Here is a 19,531-nt window from a genome sequence, read left to right as displayed (position 1 = left end):
CCACGTTTTGGCTGGCGTGGTGTGGGGTTGTGCTGCTGTGTCAAGTGTGCTCTGCGACGCTAGGCCTAGGTGCTTCGACGCTCGTCTGCGAACTCCACTGTTCACAACTTGAGGATTTCACTTGCCTTCGATGGCCCCCACTCCGTCTTCGTCGTCCTCCCCGATGGCATCGAAGCGCGGAAAGCAGTACCATCAGTTAACGATGGAGAAGGAAGCCACCATTATTGAGCAAGTCGTGAGCAGCCCATCGCAGGCTGACGTGAGCAAGGAGTCAGGTTGTGGGGGATTCAGAGGACTCCGATGTTGAAAATGAGGAGCCAATGCCTGCGCCGCCTACAAGCGCCGAGTTGACGCGAGCACTGTTGACTCTTTCATCAGTGTACAGTGCTGATATGACCCTTGCTCAGATCGAGGTGAATATGATCGCATGCAACCGGAACGCCGTCCAAACAACAATCAACAAGTTCTTCAAGCCACTGCAGCAATAAAACCGGCTGCCCGACGATGCACACGGTCGTCCACTTCCAATTTGAACACGGCTCCGGGCGGCCGGCGAGGCCGGCGCTCCGTGGAGCGCCGCTCGTGGGCGCCGGGGTAACTAACGCGCCGGCGCACTGGCAGCCACAGGCGTGGCCTCAGCCGCCAGCACACACTAGTGCAGGCGCGCTGTAGCAGACAACGCGGCTGCGGCCACGCTTGTGGCTGCCAGTGCGCCGGCGCGTTAGTTACCCCGGCGCCCACGAGCGGCGCTCCGCGGAGCGCCGGCTTCGCCGGCCGCCCGGAGCCGTGTTCTAATTGGAAGTGGACGACCGTGCACATGTACTGTACATAATAAACCGGAAGTCGGCTGCATACAGAGTTTTTGAATGCGTTTTTTTATAGCCACTTCACTGATGCTTTGGCAGGGTTACGGAAACCTGGTACTTCGTCCTTTACCTCTACATCCGGGAAAAAAAGAAACAAAAGTGCGTTTTTTGCATGCATTCATTTTTTCGTACTACCTGAATTTTCGGACGTTTCACGTTTCCTAGAGGGTCCGAAAAATCAATCGTTGACTGTATTTGCAAAAGTCCAGCCTTTTTCTTATTGTTTTTTACATTGCAATAAAAAAATAATGGTTAGGCTGCAATATGCTTTTCCTGGCCTCACTGCCTGTCTGCTTCACATGTTTGTGCAGCACAGAAGATAAAAGAAAGGAGCACAGACAGCGTGGAGAGGATGTTCACGAGGGCAAGCTCCTTCATGCACTGTTGTGCACCTGCACTTGCACACACTCCCGTCTTCAAGAACAACACACCAACTAGGAATTCTTCAACTTCACATAACCAGCAAAGCATCCAGCCCCCTTGTTCCTCGCACTCAAATCAAAGATGCCCAACAAAGACCAATCAATCAGTTGAAAAGTTGAGCCACGAACTGGTATTCATGTTCCAAGCATTGGGAAAAGGCAGAACGAGGCTCCCATGATGACCAGAGAGTGGCACAAGAGAGATGGCACTCACTTTCACAGCTGTACGGCTTCTCGGCATCCGTGTACTCAATGCGAGTCCGCTTCTTCTGGCCAGCATTCTGCAAAAACATCAGTGAGTGGTTCACAAAGCCCTTATCTGGAATTGCTTATCTACTAACCTAAAAGCTAAATGTAATTATTGACTGAGATACGACAGGACTACGAGAAGACAACAACACATGCTCTGACTATCAAATGGTGGTTTTATTTGAAGAAGGGAAATGTACACAAGAAAGAGGTGGGAAGCAAGAAAAATAGCCCACAGCAATGTCACAAAAAGGCACAACTAGAGTAGTGAGTCAAATGGAGCATTCACTAAGCCAAACCAGTGCGCCCCTCAATTACTTTTTGAGAGAAGTCCTTCTCCTGAATTTCCAAAAGAACTTACATTTTTTAAAAGACATTGTGGACGGTCACGCACCAAAGCTGGTACAGATGAAGTGAAATGAGCCTGTTGTATATTTTCTAGGATTTGCCATCCCAAGTGATACATCACATTAAACCAATTCTAGTGCATGCCTACTTTCTGAGAAAATGACTCCAAACATTTCCTGCATGTTACAGCCGGATATAATATTGCATTCACAAGTGTTGTCAACAGTGTGCTGTCAGCACCAGTATCGCCCTCACATGAAGGCAACAAAAGTTTTGCAATCAAACATGCTCCCGTGTAGATGGATGACATGCTTACCAACAATGACATGCCACTTTCATCACAAAAGCTGCCTACTCCTTCGCTCACATACTTTGGGACAGCTGTGATTAAAAGGGTGTTCCACGTCCACCACCTTGGCCATGAGACTCACTGTCACAGGGCCAATATTGTACACAAATGCCCAAGAAAGTGGCCGGAGGGATGGCAGCTTACCTGGTAAAGCCCCACCGACATAATGTGCTGATGTGGGTTCAGTCCCTTCCTGCGTCAAGTTGTCTTTTTGTCAACTTTTATTATCACACTTCAATGAAATGTAACAATTACTTTCCCCTATGCTTTCTCTGGCTTCATTGTCTGTCACTTTGTATGGTTGAGACTAACAAAAATATGTCGCCTATTCTTGTTGCTAACTTAAAATAGGAGTTCGTTTTTACAGTAGTTGCAACAGAGCTGCATCGCGTTTTGGCATTACGGAGACTTTGGCGCATAACAGGACAAACTGGCAATGCAGATAATCTAGGCCACCATCTCAATCGTGATTGTTGCAAAGGTGTTTGAGAAATGTGGATGATCAACACTGCTTATGCAATCTGTGCAGCATTAAGTGCATACACGGAAGAGCCTTCAATTCATCAGCCCTTCCACATGCTATTGTTCTTTAGAATCATCTTCCCGATATTATCGCCAATATTTTCGACGAAAGATGGCATGTGCTCAACGCACTGACCATCTCCTAAGCTTCACCGAGACAGACGCTGCCACTTAAGGGGTCACAATTGGGGTCATTTGCATTCTGGCTGGTCAAGTTGGAATTATCCAGTAAAGGCCAACGTTAGAATCAAGATAACTAAAGTTGGGGCCTATATAAATGCATGGGCACCGGCTGTGACCTTTGGCCAGGATAGAATTAACCGTAGTCAAAGGAACGGAAATCTACCATAACAATGAGCAGCTGCTGCACCGTGCCGCATTATTCCCTGCAACAATCTGCCTACTGCATGCCTGCGCTGAAAAGAAGAAAAAAATATGCCGATCCAACACACTGTGGGAATTGCTGTAAAGGAAGCTTTCCATGCTGGTTGCTTTGATTGACGATAATTAGCGGGGATGTCAACGGCAAAAGCTGTACCCTTTAAGGCAAAATTTTTTTCGCCATATGCGACTGCCCAGGGTCGATTTTTTTTATTGCAGATTCCAATTCTTCTGAGGGACCTATTTTGTGAAAAATTTACTTTAATTTTTATAGGGTGACTGTTAAGTGAGAAAAATATTTTGTGTTGGTATATATTGTCACGTGGTAGTGACGGTGAAGAAAGCAAAACAGTGAATGGTTAAACTAGCATTTTATTGGGCGAACTTGTGCCAACAAAAGCAAGTTACACTCAAAGGACAGCAATAGCAGCGAACAGGGTCAGCGGTCGTCGAAATCTGATCAGCGGGTCAAGCGCGTCGGTTTATATACATCAGTGGTCGAATGTTCAAGAGTAACCACTGGGACCCGCGTGTCTGCCACAAAGTTCTACAGTATTCGCGTCACGCATGCATGCAATCAGATTACACAAGGTTTGGCGACAGACAGCAGATGAAACCACCTATAACATTCCAGAAACTTCCGATGCATGCAGGCACATCCTGCGCTGTGCGATAACATTTGTTGGGCAGTGAAACGTGGTCGCCCGATAAAGATAAACAAGTACACGCGTCAATATGTACTGTTCATTCATGAATAACAACAATAAAGAAAGGAAATAAACTAAGAATTAAAAGTTTGATGCATTGTTATACACATAGTTCAAGGCTTAGAAAATGCACACATGAGAATATTTCGCAAGTTTCAAATGTTCCTGCTTTTACACTAATATTTACGTCCATAGCATAATCGAACTGCGCAGGTGAGTGCACTCAAGAAAACTGTGTGGTTGTGTGCCCGTCAAGAAAGCAAAACATGTGACAAACTTCTGCTAATCTTCATCTTATCAACAACCAGAGGCAATTAGCTTTAGCGAGTCTCCAAAAAAATAAAAGAAAAGGAAACGCATGTACGGCGGCATCCTTCCAATGTGTACACCTGCGAGCACTAAACGAGCGAGAAACAGACGGTTGCCCTTCGAGCCATTAGTAATGAGAGAGCTGTCAGTTTTGTGAGCACAAGATGCCAAAGCCACCTGTGGAGCAAAACCCAAACCGCTGCCCCCACACGCCCCAATGCGCGAGCAGTAGTATACAGGCGTGCCAGGGCAAACTAGCTCTAAAACAAAGCATGCAATGAAAACCGATAGAGAGAGGTGCGAGAAAAAAAATTTCCTGTATTCCCACATAGTGGCAGCACATGTCAGGAAAGAAAAAGTTAGGAAATTGGCATGCTTTTTAAACGTACAGATGGTGCCGTAAATATACGGCACTGACCATTTTGGACTCGTTCGCGGCACCGTATATTTACCTCATTGACCTTGAAAGGGTTAATTCCTTCAATGTTTAGTCTAAACATGAGAGTGGCCAGTTGATGTTAAACATTACCTTGCGTGCACCACTGCTGTTTGTCTGCGTAATACACAGAACACACAAGGAGAGGTGTCTTCTAGAGGCGTTGTTGTGCGCCATATTTAATAACCTCTGAGAGTGTTGAGCATAGTCATTGCCTCACGTGGCACATCACATTATGACAGAAGTATTAAACTTGAATTGAATTAAGAGGCTGTACGTGCCAAAACCACAATCAGATTATGACGCACGCCGCAGCAGTGGACTCCGGATTAATTTTGAAACCGTGATGTTCTTTAACATGTCCCGAAATCTTAGCGCATGTGCATTTTCTATTTCTGCCCTGTTGAAATGTGGTTGCCGTGGTCGGGATCAAATCCGTGACCTCGAACAATGACACAGCTGCGAAGCTAATGCAGCGAGCAAGGAAGTGTTGATTTGATGGCTTCAGTTGTGTTGCCTGGACCCTGCGGTGCGCTTTAATTAATGTGGCTCTGCTTCTGCAGCCCTGCATAATTTGTCTACTTGACATATTTGCATGGTGTTTATTTTCAGAAATAGCAGGAACGTACTGTACCCTACTTTGAACTTAAGCTTATCCAGTTTCCTTACAACCGCTGTCTTATAGCAGTAGCATTTTCTTGCCTTCTCAAATCACCCCTCCCCCCCTTTTCATGGGAACTGCCTCTTCACAGTTCTATCCCAAACCCCTCTGGACTCGCACGTTGTAGAAAGGGAAGGGATGCAGTTTCTGCAATGCTTTTGAGGGTGGTCACAGGTAATTACAGCTGTCAAGAGGCTAATGTGGCGACCCCAAGGGAGCTCCAGAGGGTATTAGGCACATTTGAAGCGGTGGGCTTAAGTGAGTTCCTTGCGCCGTCTTTCCTATCTTCCGCGCTCCTGTCATGTATACACGCTCTGAACCACCACCCAGACGTGGTGTGCCGACAGCGGCACACACACAGCAGCAGCAGTGGGAAAGTCGCAGGAAAAGGCAAAGAAAGCTTCGCTTTAAAAAACATTTTGCCACACCCACCTTTGTGATGCGCACTCTACATGACACACCTTCGCCGCCCCTCTCCCTTCCACCCATTGGCTAGAGGGTGGCAGGGAGGCAAGAGGGGCACATGGTGCTAAGGCTAGTATGATGAAGCAACTTGCATTTTCTTGTCACATTTTTTTTAAGCAATACACTGAAGGCGTGCCTACTGAGTGTGCTACATAAAGGCAGGTGTGGGGAACCAGCCCGCTTTTTTTAAAAAGATTTTGGGTACATTTTCCTTTCGGTGAACACACCCAGTAGTGAGATTTTATAGTTGTAACCGATAATGTGGCATGAAAGCATTACAGTAAGCGGTTTGTTTTACCACAGAACAAGTACAAAAAAGTGACAGTGCATCGGCTGCTCATTGTTACACATTCGAGCCCACATATAATGGCCCCACTTAAGACTAACTTTCGCTGAAAATGAACGAGACCCACGGGACTGTCAAAACATATATTGTTTGCTTGTTTGTTTATTGATACTGCTAACACCCGAAGTGTCATTACAGGAATGGAGATGCAGTCAATATTTACAATACAATGAAGAATCACATGTGCAACAATGAAGACAATGATAATTACGCTAATAAAGGCACTGCTTTTTCCCCCACATTCATAGTAGTAACAATCTGAGCAAAATTCCACTCGTCGCGACCACAGCGCGGTGTTATTGACCTGGCGGATCGCAACACTTCCAGACCTGAACAAACAAGAATCTGCAGCTAGTCTAGAAATGTACTTAAAAGGAAGAAGAGGAAACCAGTGAATTGGGCAGCGTGTTTTATTCCTTAATAACTCTAGGAAAACAGCTATATTTAAAGGTGTTTCTTCGTGTTAATGGTGGCTCTATATACATGCTATGCCTATGTCGGAAGCGTATGTTTGGCCATAATTTGAAGTCAGACCCCTTAATTTTAAGTTTATTATGCATGATGAGGAAGAGAAATTTTAATCTGTCCACTGCTGTCCTAACTTCAAAAGCAGGAAGATTTGCATTCTGGCACAGTTCGCTAGGGCAGTGACAACAGCGATATTTGTTAAATATGAATCTAGCACCTAAACAATGTACTAAAAATAATTTGTGACGATTTATTCCCATGTGTGGGTACCATACTATTTTTGAATATTAAATAATGATTCTTACTGAGGTCTTATATGCCAAGTTTTTTATTTGAGGTGTACCACTGCATAAGTTGCATCTGAAACTCCATAGCACTCTGCTGGCTTTATTGCATACCATATCTACATGTGCATTCCACCTGAGGTCTTCGGTAAATAGTACGCCTAAATATTTATGTTGAGTTATCTTTTTCAGTTTGGTGTCACGAATTTTGTAGCTGTTAGCATGAATAACCTTTTTTCTTGTTATGGACATAAACACAGATTTATCTCTGTGCAGCATCATTTGCCACTGGCCACACTATTCCGTAATTTTTTGTAAACTAGCCTAATTCCAGTTGATCATCTAGTGGTATTATTCTATTGCATCACACACAATTGTCTGTAAATAATCATAGTGGAACAGATGTAAAAATTGCAAGATCATTAATAAATATTAGGAATAGGAGGGGCCCTAGTATACTGCCCTGAAGTACCCGTGACAATACAGGTAGGAGGCTTGATTTACAGCCACCTATTTCGATGTATTGTTCTTGAGACTGAAGATAAGATTTGAACCAGTTATCAGAATTTTTGAAGAAAGCATCAATTTTCAACAACAATTTTTGGTGGGATACCTTATCAAATGCTCTGGAGAAATCTAGAAAAATAAGATCTATCTGTCCACGGTTATTGCTCCAGAAAGGTTATGAACTAATTCAACAAGTTGCGTCATGGTAGACATACCCTTGCAGAATCCATGTTGAGTTGCTGACAATAAATTATGTGTTTCGAGATAATTTGAGAGACGTTCCCTAATAATATGCTCCAGTAACTTAGAGCAGGCGCTCATAGGATAAATGGGCCTGTAGTTGCCTACATCTGTCGTGATGCCACCCTTACGAATAGGTACAATTTTGGCCTGTTTCCCAGCTCTAGGAACAGTACCTTTGGCTAATGGATGATTGAAAGATTATCGTTAAATATTTAGCTATCCACTCAGCGTACCGGTATAAAAGCTCATTGCGAATGCCATCTGTACCAACACTCTTTTCAACATTAATGTGCAAAAGAAGGTGTAGGATGCCTGCTTCATTAAACATGACATTGTCAGCCAAAGGACGGTCAGGAGAAACAGGCAAGATCAGTACCATTCTGCCGTCACGGGTGAATACAGAATAGAAAAAAGAATTAAAAGCCTCTGTGCACTCCTCTGACTTTTTGATCGTGTGAAGAATAAGATTTCGTTGATGGATTAACATATCACCAAAACTTAGCAGGTAAATCCGAGAGAAACATTTTCAGTGTTATGTTATAGAACTTATACCTCGAATCTCGAACAAGACGGTGTAGCTCTTTCCCCATTTGACGTAGGTTATTCAACATTTCTGGGCTTAAGTTTTTGGAATATGCTTTCCTTTTCCTCTGGATTCTTCGTTTGATGAACTATTTCTGTTTACCCATGTATCTTTCTGCTTTCTTTTTTAATTTTATTTGGGAATAAAATGTCCAATGCAATAAGCCACCACTGACAAAAAGTGTTCCCACAAGCTGTCCATACTAGCTCTGCATTCGTATATTGTATTAAATTTGGCAAAGGAATGTTCAAGATAGTCCAGTATGCTAACGTCATCCACGGCATGGAAATTCAATATCTGCTTCGGTAATTCCTTATCCAAAGATTATTTATATTATTTATACATATCTATATGCACATATATATATATACATACAAATATGCGGAGTCTCAGCGGGTGCACTACGGCACCAGCCGGCTTAAGTGCAGAAGTTTCGTTTTCTGGCCATTACCGGGAAGCAGGCCTCTCCACACTAGTCTCCACGCTTCCTCGCCCGATTGTCTCACATGCACGCCTGCTCCATCAATTATGACGCTTTGCTCTCCCTGCCGGTGTGTGTGGTGCAACCACTTCGTTTTAGTCAGGGCCGAGTTGTATTCGGGATGGCGGACAGGAATGCCGTGCCTGCAGCAGTCGCGAAACGAAAAGCGCTGGACATCGCAACGAAGCGAGCAATTTTGATGGAACCGTCTCAAGGTGCTAAAAACTGCAAGTTGGCAAAGTACGTGTCAGAAAACCAACCATCTCGACGATTCGAAAGAACAAGGAAAACATCGCCAGCTCTGCTGCCAACTCGATGGACAGAAAGCGCCTGCGGAAGGCCACCTACGTGGACGTAGAGGAGGTTCAAAGAGTGGCATGGGATTGTCTTTAAATCAATTGTCGGCGAGGTGGCTTCGGGAAGTGACCGAGACGTTGCCACTTGGCTGGTAACAAACCGAGACATTATTGCAAGCTACATAGAGCAGGACGTGTATAATACAGACGAAACAGCACTATTTTATCAGATGCTACCGGACAAGACGCACACCATGAAAGGCAACTCGTGCACTGCCGACAAACACAGTGAAATGCACGTTACAGCTCTTCTGTGAGCTAATACGGATGGCAGCGACCATCGCATGCCCTTTGTAATCGTAAAATCAAAGACACTGCGTTGCTCTCAGGGCTACGTGCCCGTACACAATGGGCGCAATGCTCAGGCATGGATGACTTGCGATTTGTTCACACAGTGAATGGCCGAGTTTGACCTCGACCTGAAGAGGCAAGGCAGGCACGTGCTGCTCGTGCTCGACAGCTGCTAACGTGCGAACTTCTGCGATGGCAGTGAGTCTACTTCTCCTGCTGCCCAGTACCACTTTGAAAGTGCAGCTGCTTGATTTGGGCATAACATAGGCGCCACACTGTGGAGTCCTTCTTCATCGCTGTTGACCGCCCGGCCACCAACTTGCCACTTCCAGTTTCACTTTATTGAGCCATTGAGATGGCGAAGGCAGACTGGGCAGAGGTGACAGCTGTTTCCGCAAGGCCGGCTTCGTCGAAGCAGTACCCGATGCCGAGTCTGGCGGCAATTTGTGCCAGCACGTTGTCGACTTTGACGTGGGGGCATAACATTGGTTGAGATAATTTTATTTCGGTTGATGAAGACACCGATATTGCGGAACCGTGCACAGACGAGGGCATCATTCGTGAAGCGTGAGCCAAGAGCGACGTGGAAGAATTGGATGACGATGAAACTTCAGAGCTAGCAACCATAAGCGCACCTATAGCAATGGGCTACATAAAGGGCCTCGAGCAACTTGTTTATGCAAGGGCCTCGGTTTATTCTGCTGCAAATAAACTGGAGACCACCCTCGTTGCATCTGCACTGCAGGAACAGACAAGCATCACAGACTTTTTTGCAAAGAAATAAATTGCGCGTTTTATTAGCAACTTTTTTCTTTAGCCGAGGTCCACTTACTATGATCTTTGGGCGCCGGACGCCAACGGGCTACAGACACTGCATGGTGCTCAGGTTCATTATAAGTGGGCTTGGCTGTGCAACTGATGCACTGGCGCACAGGTGGCTATTTTCTTCTGCATACTCTCCCGTCGGTGTGACTGTGCAGTGCAGACGCATCGAGAGCCAGCGCACAGACATGGCAAAGGCGCACTATGCCCGCTCCCGGTTCTCCCTTGGCTCTCACAGCATACACTTCCTCCCCCCTTCCCCCCAAGACTCCTAGGAAAGGGAAAGTTATTCAACGCATAAGGATATTCCTCCCACAAAGGTAAAAAGGCATAAAAGTATCAGAGGAGGAGACGCTCTTGCTCTGTTGCCCCAAACTTGAACTTGACGAACCACCTCGTTGCCTGACTATCATATGCAATGCGGTAGGCCTATTCATTACCTATTACAGATCGGACTTTCACTCTGCAAGTGTTGCTTATTGCTCGCAGCAATAAATGTTGTTAGAGTCGTCGCTGCTGGTTGCCTTATTTGTTCAAACCTAACGTAGCTGCAATTAAATGTGCTATGGGTTGGGGAGTACAAGAGAACAACTGTGTGTGGCTAGATACAGAGCATGCTTTCGGGCTTAGCCACTTGGAGAGTATACTCCCACATTTGGCACTACCAATGTGGATCGACTTCAACAACACGGTCCCTTTTTTTTTCTTTTTTTCTTGTATGTGTGTGTTCGCGCAAGGACTACAGACATTCCAGCAAACAATGGCGACAGGCTTGTCTGACTTCCCAGATTTGTTCATGCTGTTTGATGTAGCAGCACAAAATCAGACCTACTGCTAACGTAGGGACAACTTCCAAACAAGCTGGCAGCTTTGATTTTGAGTGCTTGACGCGATACAGCCAGAAGTGCACAAATGCCACATTGGCCGGGTGTAGGTTAAGGGGCACACAACATCAGCCGCCTCACCACTTCTCGACACAAACAGAGAGGCACACATGCCACTAAATAGTTGGATGCGAGTTGCAGATGACTCCGAACCTCTAGGTGTTAGTCCGCTGTCAAGCGTGATGGTGTTGCAGAACACATTGCAAATAGTGCACAGCTCGACCAGCACCCTGCAGAACACAATGCAAGCTCCATCGCAGAATAAGCGACCATGGACATGCCCACCAGCAGTGTTTACTCCGATCACGCGCGTGCAAGTGAGACCCTCGACTTTCTGCAGTACAGTAAAAGCTCGAAAATTCAAATTATACAAAATTCGAACTAATGAAAGTCAGAAAAAAATCGCTCGGTTAAGGCCGACATATAGTCAGATGTAGCGTGTGCGTGACGTTGGCGAGAACTATGTCTATAGTTCGACACACTGGCTCAGCCAACGTAACTGAACGCGACCAACACGGTGCAATGCAACGTTACTAGACTAGCTTCAGTTGTAAAACTCCCCGCCCGCGCGCTTACAGCCACTGTCGCCACTTCTGTGGCAGCCGCCAGAGGGCAACGCTGTTCCATTGGGCTCCACTGCAAACGCCTCGTCACAGCCTTAAGCTCATGCGGACGGGCAGTTTGCGCGTGTTTCACGCTCGCTGGCGTTTTCCCTTGTCCAAATTAGTGATACCACGAGAAAGCGGTATCCACCTACACCAATAAGATTTATCGTGCCAGTTCATTAATACTGAATGAAGGGTAAACTGCACGAAAGGAAGAAACGCATACAGCGAAGCGCAGAAGCTGCATTTATAAATGTCGTGTGTTTCTTCCTGTCGTCTTAACGTTTCGTGCAATTTAGGCTCACGAGCCTGAATATCTGGCCAAAAGGCGTGATTGTAGGATGATCTTCATCCCCACCGAAGCTTCTCACCACGCCCAAGAAGCGCTACAAAAAGAAAGATGAGGTCGGTCTTTGTACACAACAAGCCACATAAAAAAAAAAGAAAAATAAAGAAGCCGGATTTTTCATTTTGTGAAGATGCTTAATTAGCGAAGCTGAAACGTGCAGCCCCTGTGTTTATCACTGGGTTAATCCCGAGGGTTCATTAAAGTATTTCTCAGTTATGAGGTTACACACACAATCGGCTGCTAGAGAGAACGACGTCATTGACGGTATGCCCGCAGTCCGCAGTTGTCGCTTGCATTCGATGTCTCAAGTTTGCTCGGCGGCGTAGTTAGCAGCCTTCGCCTGCGATTTGCCGCTTATGATTCTTCGAAATTAAATTTCTTCAAAATTAAATCTTTCTGTTACGTAAGACCATGAGTGGCTCATACTCCCTTAAGCAATGGCTCATACCCCCGTAAATGCGGCCTCCCCATTACGACAGAAGTGAAGTGAAATTCTACGCTGGAAAGATGAACGGCCATGCAACCAGCTGTGGAAGACGACGACGAACGTGGGAGCAGTGGCACGAGCGCGTGCTGTTGATTTCGCACAGTTCCCGGTCGGCACGAGGAATCGCTCTGTTTTACGCCGAGCGAAGCGTCGCATTGCTGGGAGCACAGAAAAAGTGGTGCGCAGAACTGTTGACATCGTTCCGATAGCGGCCTATGCAGCCAGGTACGCAGCACGTCGGCATCGTCTGCTGATATTTTTAAGAAACTCGGCGAAGGCTACAGTTCCACGGATGACATGCTTGCTGAAATTCGCTGTCAACAATGAACCACAGAATACACCGACGCTGCACCACGTACTTAGTCCGGCCCGCCCGCGCAGCCGGCTAGTGAGGAAGTGAAGCCGGGCGCGACAGCAGCGCCACGAAGGCGCGGGCGGGTGGTGGTTCTGCGCAACGGCGCCGAGTTTTAAAACTGAAGCTAGTCTAGTAACGGTGCAACGTGCCCGACGTCGAGATGGCTCTTGCTTTACCTGTGCGCTCATAACGAGTGCAGTGACCCAGAATGCATGGTGCAGAAAAAACAGGTGCCCACGCCACTTCGCCTATGGTCGCAGACAGCCGTTCGAAGTGTTCAAAGTGGCACACCGGTTGGAAATCGTTCTGTGCATGCTCCGCAGAGAGCAGGTGACAGCGCGCGCGTCATAGTATTAGGGGCGAGCTCCACGACTGGAAAAGCTGGTGCCACCGTCGACTTGACGTGTCATGAGGGATCACGTGGACAAAGTCGCCACATCGGCTGCTTTGGAAGCGCCGAAGCGAGCTGAAAAAGAAAGTTTAAAGTCCCAGCTGCGCTGCGGTTCAGGTTAAGTGGTGAGGTTTTACTGCCTTGGGTGTCTGCTAGACAACATTTGAAAGTACTATTGGAGGCGAGGACTTACGGAGTCGCCATCTGTCAGAAGCGCTTCCCTTGCATAGTATGAGGCATCACGCGGCACACTCCACAAAGGGTTGGCTTGCGACGCTCGGTAAAAACACCGTGCGACAGCCGTCCTGGACATTTCTGTGAGTACTCTCAAAATGGGGGAAGTTTCTTACTGTCGAAATGATAATCTTGGGCAAACTGAAAACACAGAATCGTTTACAGACGCTATCTCTTTACCGAATACGTACAGTGAACGCCACTGCGCATGATCGCCGCGATGGAGTCTCCCGAACCGGCTTCTTGCGTGAAAGGTAGGCAAACGCTGAGAGCAAACTATGTGAAATATGTTCTTATAGTGCGTTGTCTGTATAACCAAATGGAGCATAACAGAATAACAGCCTCAATGCAGTGATCACACTTGGAGGCGTGCAGCTTGGTAGGCTACTGCTCGGTGCCGCAGTGCCGGACGTATGCAACGGAGCCCGGTGTCAGCCTTATTCACATGTAGCCGCAGGTCAAGGAACTGTGTGAAGCTTGGCTCGCGAAACTTAGAACCGGCAGACAGCCATCGGTTACAACTTGGGTATGCAGCAAGCACAGATGCGAGGAAGATTTCTGCTATGGTGCTGGGACTGCGATGTTTGGTGAGGAGCAGAAAACGCGCACTGAGACGCTCGCCCGCACCTGCTGCCCGGCTAATGTCATGACGGTTTGGTCTATGAATTTTTTTATGCTAGATACTGGCAAGTTCACTGGAACGGAAAGGGAGTGGCAAGACGCACATTAAAAAAAAGGCATGGCATATGGTCTTGTGTTTCTGTTATGAATTAATGCACTGGATTACAAAAAAGAAGCAGAGGGAAATCGCACGCTGAGAAGACTGATAAGCATACAGTGCGACGCAACTTGAGAGATAATATTGAAATGTCCAAGAATTTAGAAGACAAAAAAAGATTGACTCGTGGCAACGACACATCACAGTTGCCGTAGACGTCGAAGTCTCTACAACAAAATTATTTTTAACAGTTCTGATAGCGTCCATGCAACAATGGTTGCTTGTGTACTCTCAAATGCTCATATTCTGTGGTCTAAAGCTCTGGGACGGTGCGAAAACACACTCGCAGTGAAAGCAAAACATTGTGCGCAGACATGCATGCAGATGCACAGTCGGCCGCTGCGAACCCATGCAATCGCTGCATTGAGTCTTCATTCTGTTATGCTCCATTTGGTTATACAGACAACTATGTGAAATATGTTCTTATAGAACATATTGTTCTTATGTGTGTTATATGTAAACTATGTGAAATATGTTCTTATAGAACATATTTCACATAGTTTACTCTCAGCGTTTGCCTACGTTTCACGGAAGAAGCCGGTTTGAGAGACTCCACCGCGGCGACCGCGCGCAGTAGCGTTCATCGTACGTATTCGTTAAAGAGATAGTGTCTGTAAACGATTCTGTGCTTCCAGTTTGCCCAAGATTATTATATAGACAGTCAAAAACATCCTGTGTTTTGAGAGTACTTACATAAATGTCCAGGAGGGCTGCCACATCGTGTTTTTATTGAGCACCGTAAGCGAAACCTATGAGAAGCGCGCCGTGTGATCACTCATACTACACAAGGGAGGTGCTTCCAACAGATGGCTACTCCGTAAGCCCTTGCCCCCAATAGAGGGGGCAGCATTTTGGCTGGCACAGCGCAAGCAGCGTAGCTTGATTTGTTGCAAGCGATGCGCACCAAAAATGGACTACAAATGCACCTTTGCGCTACCGAGAGAGAAGTGGTTCATACTGAGAAAAGAACGGTTAACACTATCCTCTGCAGCCCTTGAGGGAGCACGGCTCAGTGCCAACTGGGAGGGGAAAGTGAGAGTAAAGAATCTGGGAGAGGAGGCGCGCTGCCGACGCTCACTGCAGGAAGAAGGGCTCTGCTCAAAATGCACTCGTGAAATGCACAACCTGCTGTGACGTTGGTCTCCGTTGTACTCTCGTAGCTGCACTGGCTGCACGCTGCTGAAATGCACTATACGTATAGACGGCGTCCAAACACATATCCCAGCGATGCTTTCCTTTGAGTAAAAACCACAAATCTCAAAGGCTATGCGTTTTGGTACTGTAAGCGCCAATAAACGTCACGGCCGCCATGTTTTAGACATTACCTGGTGCCGCTTCTCAGCAGAACACCCTGTAGATAAAGCACATAGCCTCCAATATGTAGCATGAAAAAAGAAAGAAAAAAAGAAAAGAGAGAAAGAAACACGCAGCACCACATCTGCATTTTTATCATGCAGGTTGTGAGAGAGGCAGAGAACCGACCTGCAACAGAGGCGTTGGCCGTGCCTGGCCAGGTGCAAACCCATCTCTTTTCAGTAAGGACTAAACAACATCATCATCATCAGCCTGGCTACGCCCACTCCGGGGCAAAGGCCTCTCCCATACTTCTCCAACTACTCCGGTCATGTGCAAATTGTGGCCATGTTGTCCCTGCAAACTTCATCTCATCCACCTATCCAACTTTCTGCCGCCCCCAGCTACGCTTCTCTGTTGTTGGAATCCAGTCCGTAACCCTTAAAGGGACACTAAAGGTTCATATGAAGTCAACGTGTACTGTTGAAATACCATCCCAGAAATCTCAGAACGCTTGTTCCATGCGAAGAAGAGACTTATTTTAAGAGAAAATGCGTTCTGAAGCACCCACGTATTTCTAGCGCAGTTCAAACCGCCCACCCTCCAATCGAGGAGTGGTGACGTCATGGTCTCATAGTGACATTGCACCGTTGGTGAGTAAAACGGTGCCCGCAGACAACACTACAGCTTTCCTGCGCAAAACGCAAATGCGCGGCCAGAAACAGAGCCAAGACAGAGCCAACAGCAGCGCGAAAGTGGAACTATGGTGGCTAGCGGAAGGGAAAGCGCGCGATGATAAGCTGGTTCTTTATTTTATGACGCCAACTTTGAAACTCGTTGCAATGGACAACCCTGACAACGACACATTGGCTCGTGATACAGGGCTCGACTTCAGCGATTTAAGAACTGATGAACATGACCTGCTGCTGAGGGCTCGCGCTGCCGGCGTCGTTGTGCACTACTACGACAGCAACTGTATATCATGGCTGTACATATTCGCACATTTGTAGCTTTTCCTTCGTGAAAGCCAAATGCCACCCTCACTGCCCTGTCTTTGACCTGCAATTGTACTTGCGCTTCGGAGAATGCAGGCAAGACCGACAGAACATCGCTACGGGAAAGCATTGCTTTGAAAGACACTCCACACGACTTCAGTAAGTCTGCAAAGCGTCGCCGCACGCGGTGCAGAGTCAAGCGAAAACGAAACCTTTCGACCACCCTGAACGGGTAACATCAAAACGTTATTTTTTCTTAGATTCGAATCGCACGGAAGTAGACAAGTAGCATTTTCTTCCGTCTTATAACCAAATGAAATGGTCTTTGTAATACAAGTAGTTGAGTACTAGTGACATAAATTATGATGAGGAGTGCCTTCGTCATCTGGCTAGTAACGGAATGTCGCTGGGGAGTCTTCAAATCGTGTCATGCATTTACCTCAATTTCTCAGCTACTAAAGCTCTGTTCACGATTATATTGACACCTTAGACATTCTAGAGCATTGCTTTATCACTGTAACTTGACTTCATAGTAACCTTTAGTGTCCCTTTAATGACCATAGGTTATCTTCCCTCCACATAACATGCCCTGTCCATGGCTACCCCCCCATTTCTGTTTCTTAATTTCAACTAAGATGTCATTAACTCACATTTGTTCTATCACCCAATCTGCTCTCTTCTTATCCCCTTAACGTTACACCCATCATTCTTCTTTCGATAGCTCGTTGCGTCGTCCTCAATTTAAGTAGAAGCCTCCAGGTTTCTGCCTTGTAGGTGAGTAGTGGTAAGACACAGCTGTTATACAATTTACATACAAACAGAATTAAAGGAGTTAAGATGGCAACAAGTAACACCACGCAGCAGCCAGTATTTCGTAATCTTCTTCCTTTCTTTTCTTTTATGCTTCTGTAATTGGATCCTCGGGTGCTGAAGCGCCATCTCGGCGCATGGCAGGCGAAGAATTGTGAGCAAAGTATGGCTTCAGCCGCGAAACGTGCACAACGTCAACAGGCGTCTGACTTAAGGATGCATCAAAGGGTAGTGGCGAAATCTCATAATTTACATCGCTAACTTGGCGTAGGACTTCATAAGGCCCTGTGTAGAGGGAGACAAGCTTCTAGGAGAGGCCAACCCGACGACACAGTGACCAGAGGAGCACCCAAGCAGATGGCGCGAACTTGAACATTGCAATGGCAGCGGTCGTAACACTCTTTTTTGTAGATGCTGTGAGGTTAATAAATGAGATTGGGCAACTTGACGTGCATGTGAGCGCGATCGATGACTTCACGAGCGCACTAAGTTGCAACACGTGGCACAGAAGGGAGGATGGTGTCAAACAGCAATGTGGAGTCGCGACCATACAAGAGATAAAAGAGCAAATATCCTGCGGTGTCATGTCGGGACGAGTTATACACAAGCGTCACGTAAGCCAGCGTGGCGTCCCAGTCACGGTGATCGTTGGAGACATACATTGACAGCATCTCTGTGATTGTTTGGTTGAGACGTACCGTAAGACCATTCGTTTGTGGGTGGTAGGAAGCGGACAGCTTGTGCTCGGTTGCACAAGAGCGGAGAAGGTCGTCAACAACTCGAGATAAGAACGAGCGGCCAAGGTCTGTAAGTAATTGTCGAGGCACACTATGGTGGCGAATGACATCGTGGAGTAGAAAATCAGCGACGTCTGTTGCGCAAATAGTTGGCAACGCCTTTGTTATCGCGCAGCGCGTCACGTAATCAGTAGCGACGGCGATCCACTTATTCCCTCTAGTCGTCATCCGAAAAGGGCCAAGCAGGTCAAGGCCTACGCGAAAGAATGGTTCAGAGGGAACTTCAATTGGATCGAGTCGTCCAACAGGTGCCAGGGGAGGTTTCTTACGGCGCTGACACAATTTGCAAGTTGCGACATAACGACGCACGGAGCGGTAGAGACCCAGCCAGAAGAACCGGCGTCGTACGCGGTCGTATGTACACAAAATTCCAAGGTGATCTGCCATCGGTGCATCATGAAGTTGTTCGAGAACGACGTATCGCAGATGACGAGGAAGGACAAGGTGCAACTCGGCCACCAGGGTTGATATTACGGCGGTAGAGGATGCCGTCGAGCAGCACGAACATGCGGCACATGCCGTCGGCGCGGCCAGATTGCACTCCAGCGATGATAGACTTTAACGTTGCGTCGCGTTGTTGTTCAGTGCACATGTCGGTCATGTAAGTCAAAGCCACCACGCAGATCACCAGATCATGCGCAACAGGATCGGGAGGATCCACGAGGTGGCGTGAGAGGCAGTCAGCATCCTTGTGGAGGCATCCAGTCTTGTAATGGACATAAATGAAACTTCCTGGAGCCGCAAAGCTCAACGAACAAGCCGTCCTGTCGGGTCCCGAAGGGAAGACAGCCAGCAGAGTGCGTGGTGGTTTGTGACAACCGAAAACGTGCGGCCGTACAATTATGGGCGGAACTTGGCGACAGCCCAAACTAAAGTGAAGCACTCTCGCTCGGTGATGGGGTAATTTCTCTCGGCAGGTGACAGCAGGCAGCTGGCGTAAGCTATCACGCACTCGGTACCATTCTGTTGTTGGGCGAGAACAGCGCCAATGCCATGGCCATTTACGTCAGTGTGGACTTGGGTCGGTGCAGATGGATCAAAGTGGGAAAGTATGGGAGGGCTGGTCACAAACCCGATAAGAGCGGCGAACGCATGAGCCTGCTCCGAGCCCCATGAGAATGGCGCGTTCTTCTTTAGATCTGTCAAAGGCCGTGCAATGTTGGCAAAGTTTTTGACAAAACGGCGAAAGTAAGAACACAGGCTGACAAAGTAGCACACGTCAGAAGCAGAATGTGGCACAGGGAAACTGCGTACGGCGTGAACTTTTTCCGGATCTGGTTGGACACCGGATGTGTCAACGAGGTGTCCAAACGCAGTAATCTGACGGCGCCTGAATTGACACTTCGTGGAGTTCAGTTGAAGGCCAGCTTTTTGGAAGACCGCAAAAATTGCAGCGAGACGGGTAAGGTGGCTACCGAACATGGGAGAAAAAATAATGTTGTCAAGGTAACAAAGAC

At 47.1% G+C, this 19,531-nt stretch overlaps 1 protein-coding gene across 6 annotated transcripts in view; it reads right to left on the bottom strand.

The window, feature by feature from the left end:
- Nucleotides 1-19,531, bottom strand: part of d4 (double PHD fingers d4) — a 238,169-nt gene that overhangs the window by 167,865 nt on the left and 50,773 nt on the right. For all 6 annotated transcript variants that reach the window (XR_012829468.1, XR_012829470.1, XM_075698246.1 and 3 more), the window contains exon 4: nt 1,503-1,569. Coding sequence is in view for 4 of the 6 variants with exons in the window: in XM_075698246.1 (XP_075554361.1) it covers nt 1,503-1,569 (67 nt within the window). In the remaining 2 variants the exon portion in view is untranslated. The remainder of the gene's footprint in view (nt 1-1,502; nt 1,570-19,531) is intronic.

The sequence above is a fragment of the Dermacentor variabilis genome, chromosome 7, assembly GCF_050947875.1.
Source record: "Dermacentor variabilis isolate Ectoservices chromosome 7, ASM5094787v1, whole genome shotgun sequence".
In the NCBI taxonomy this organism is placed as follows: Eukaryota; Metazoa; Arthropoda; class Arachnida; order Ixodida; family Ixodidae; genus Dermacentor; species Dermacentor variabilis.
Note: the sequence above shows the minus strand (reverse complement) of the source record. Positions and strands in the feature narration are given on the sequence as shown.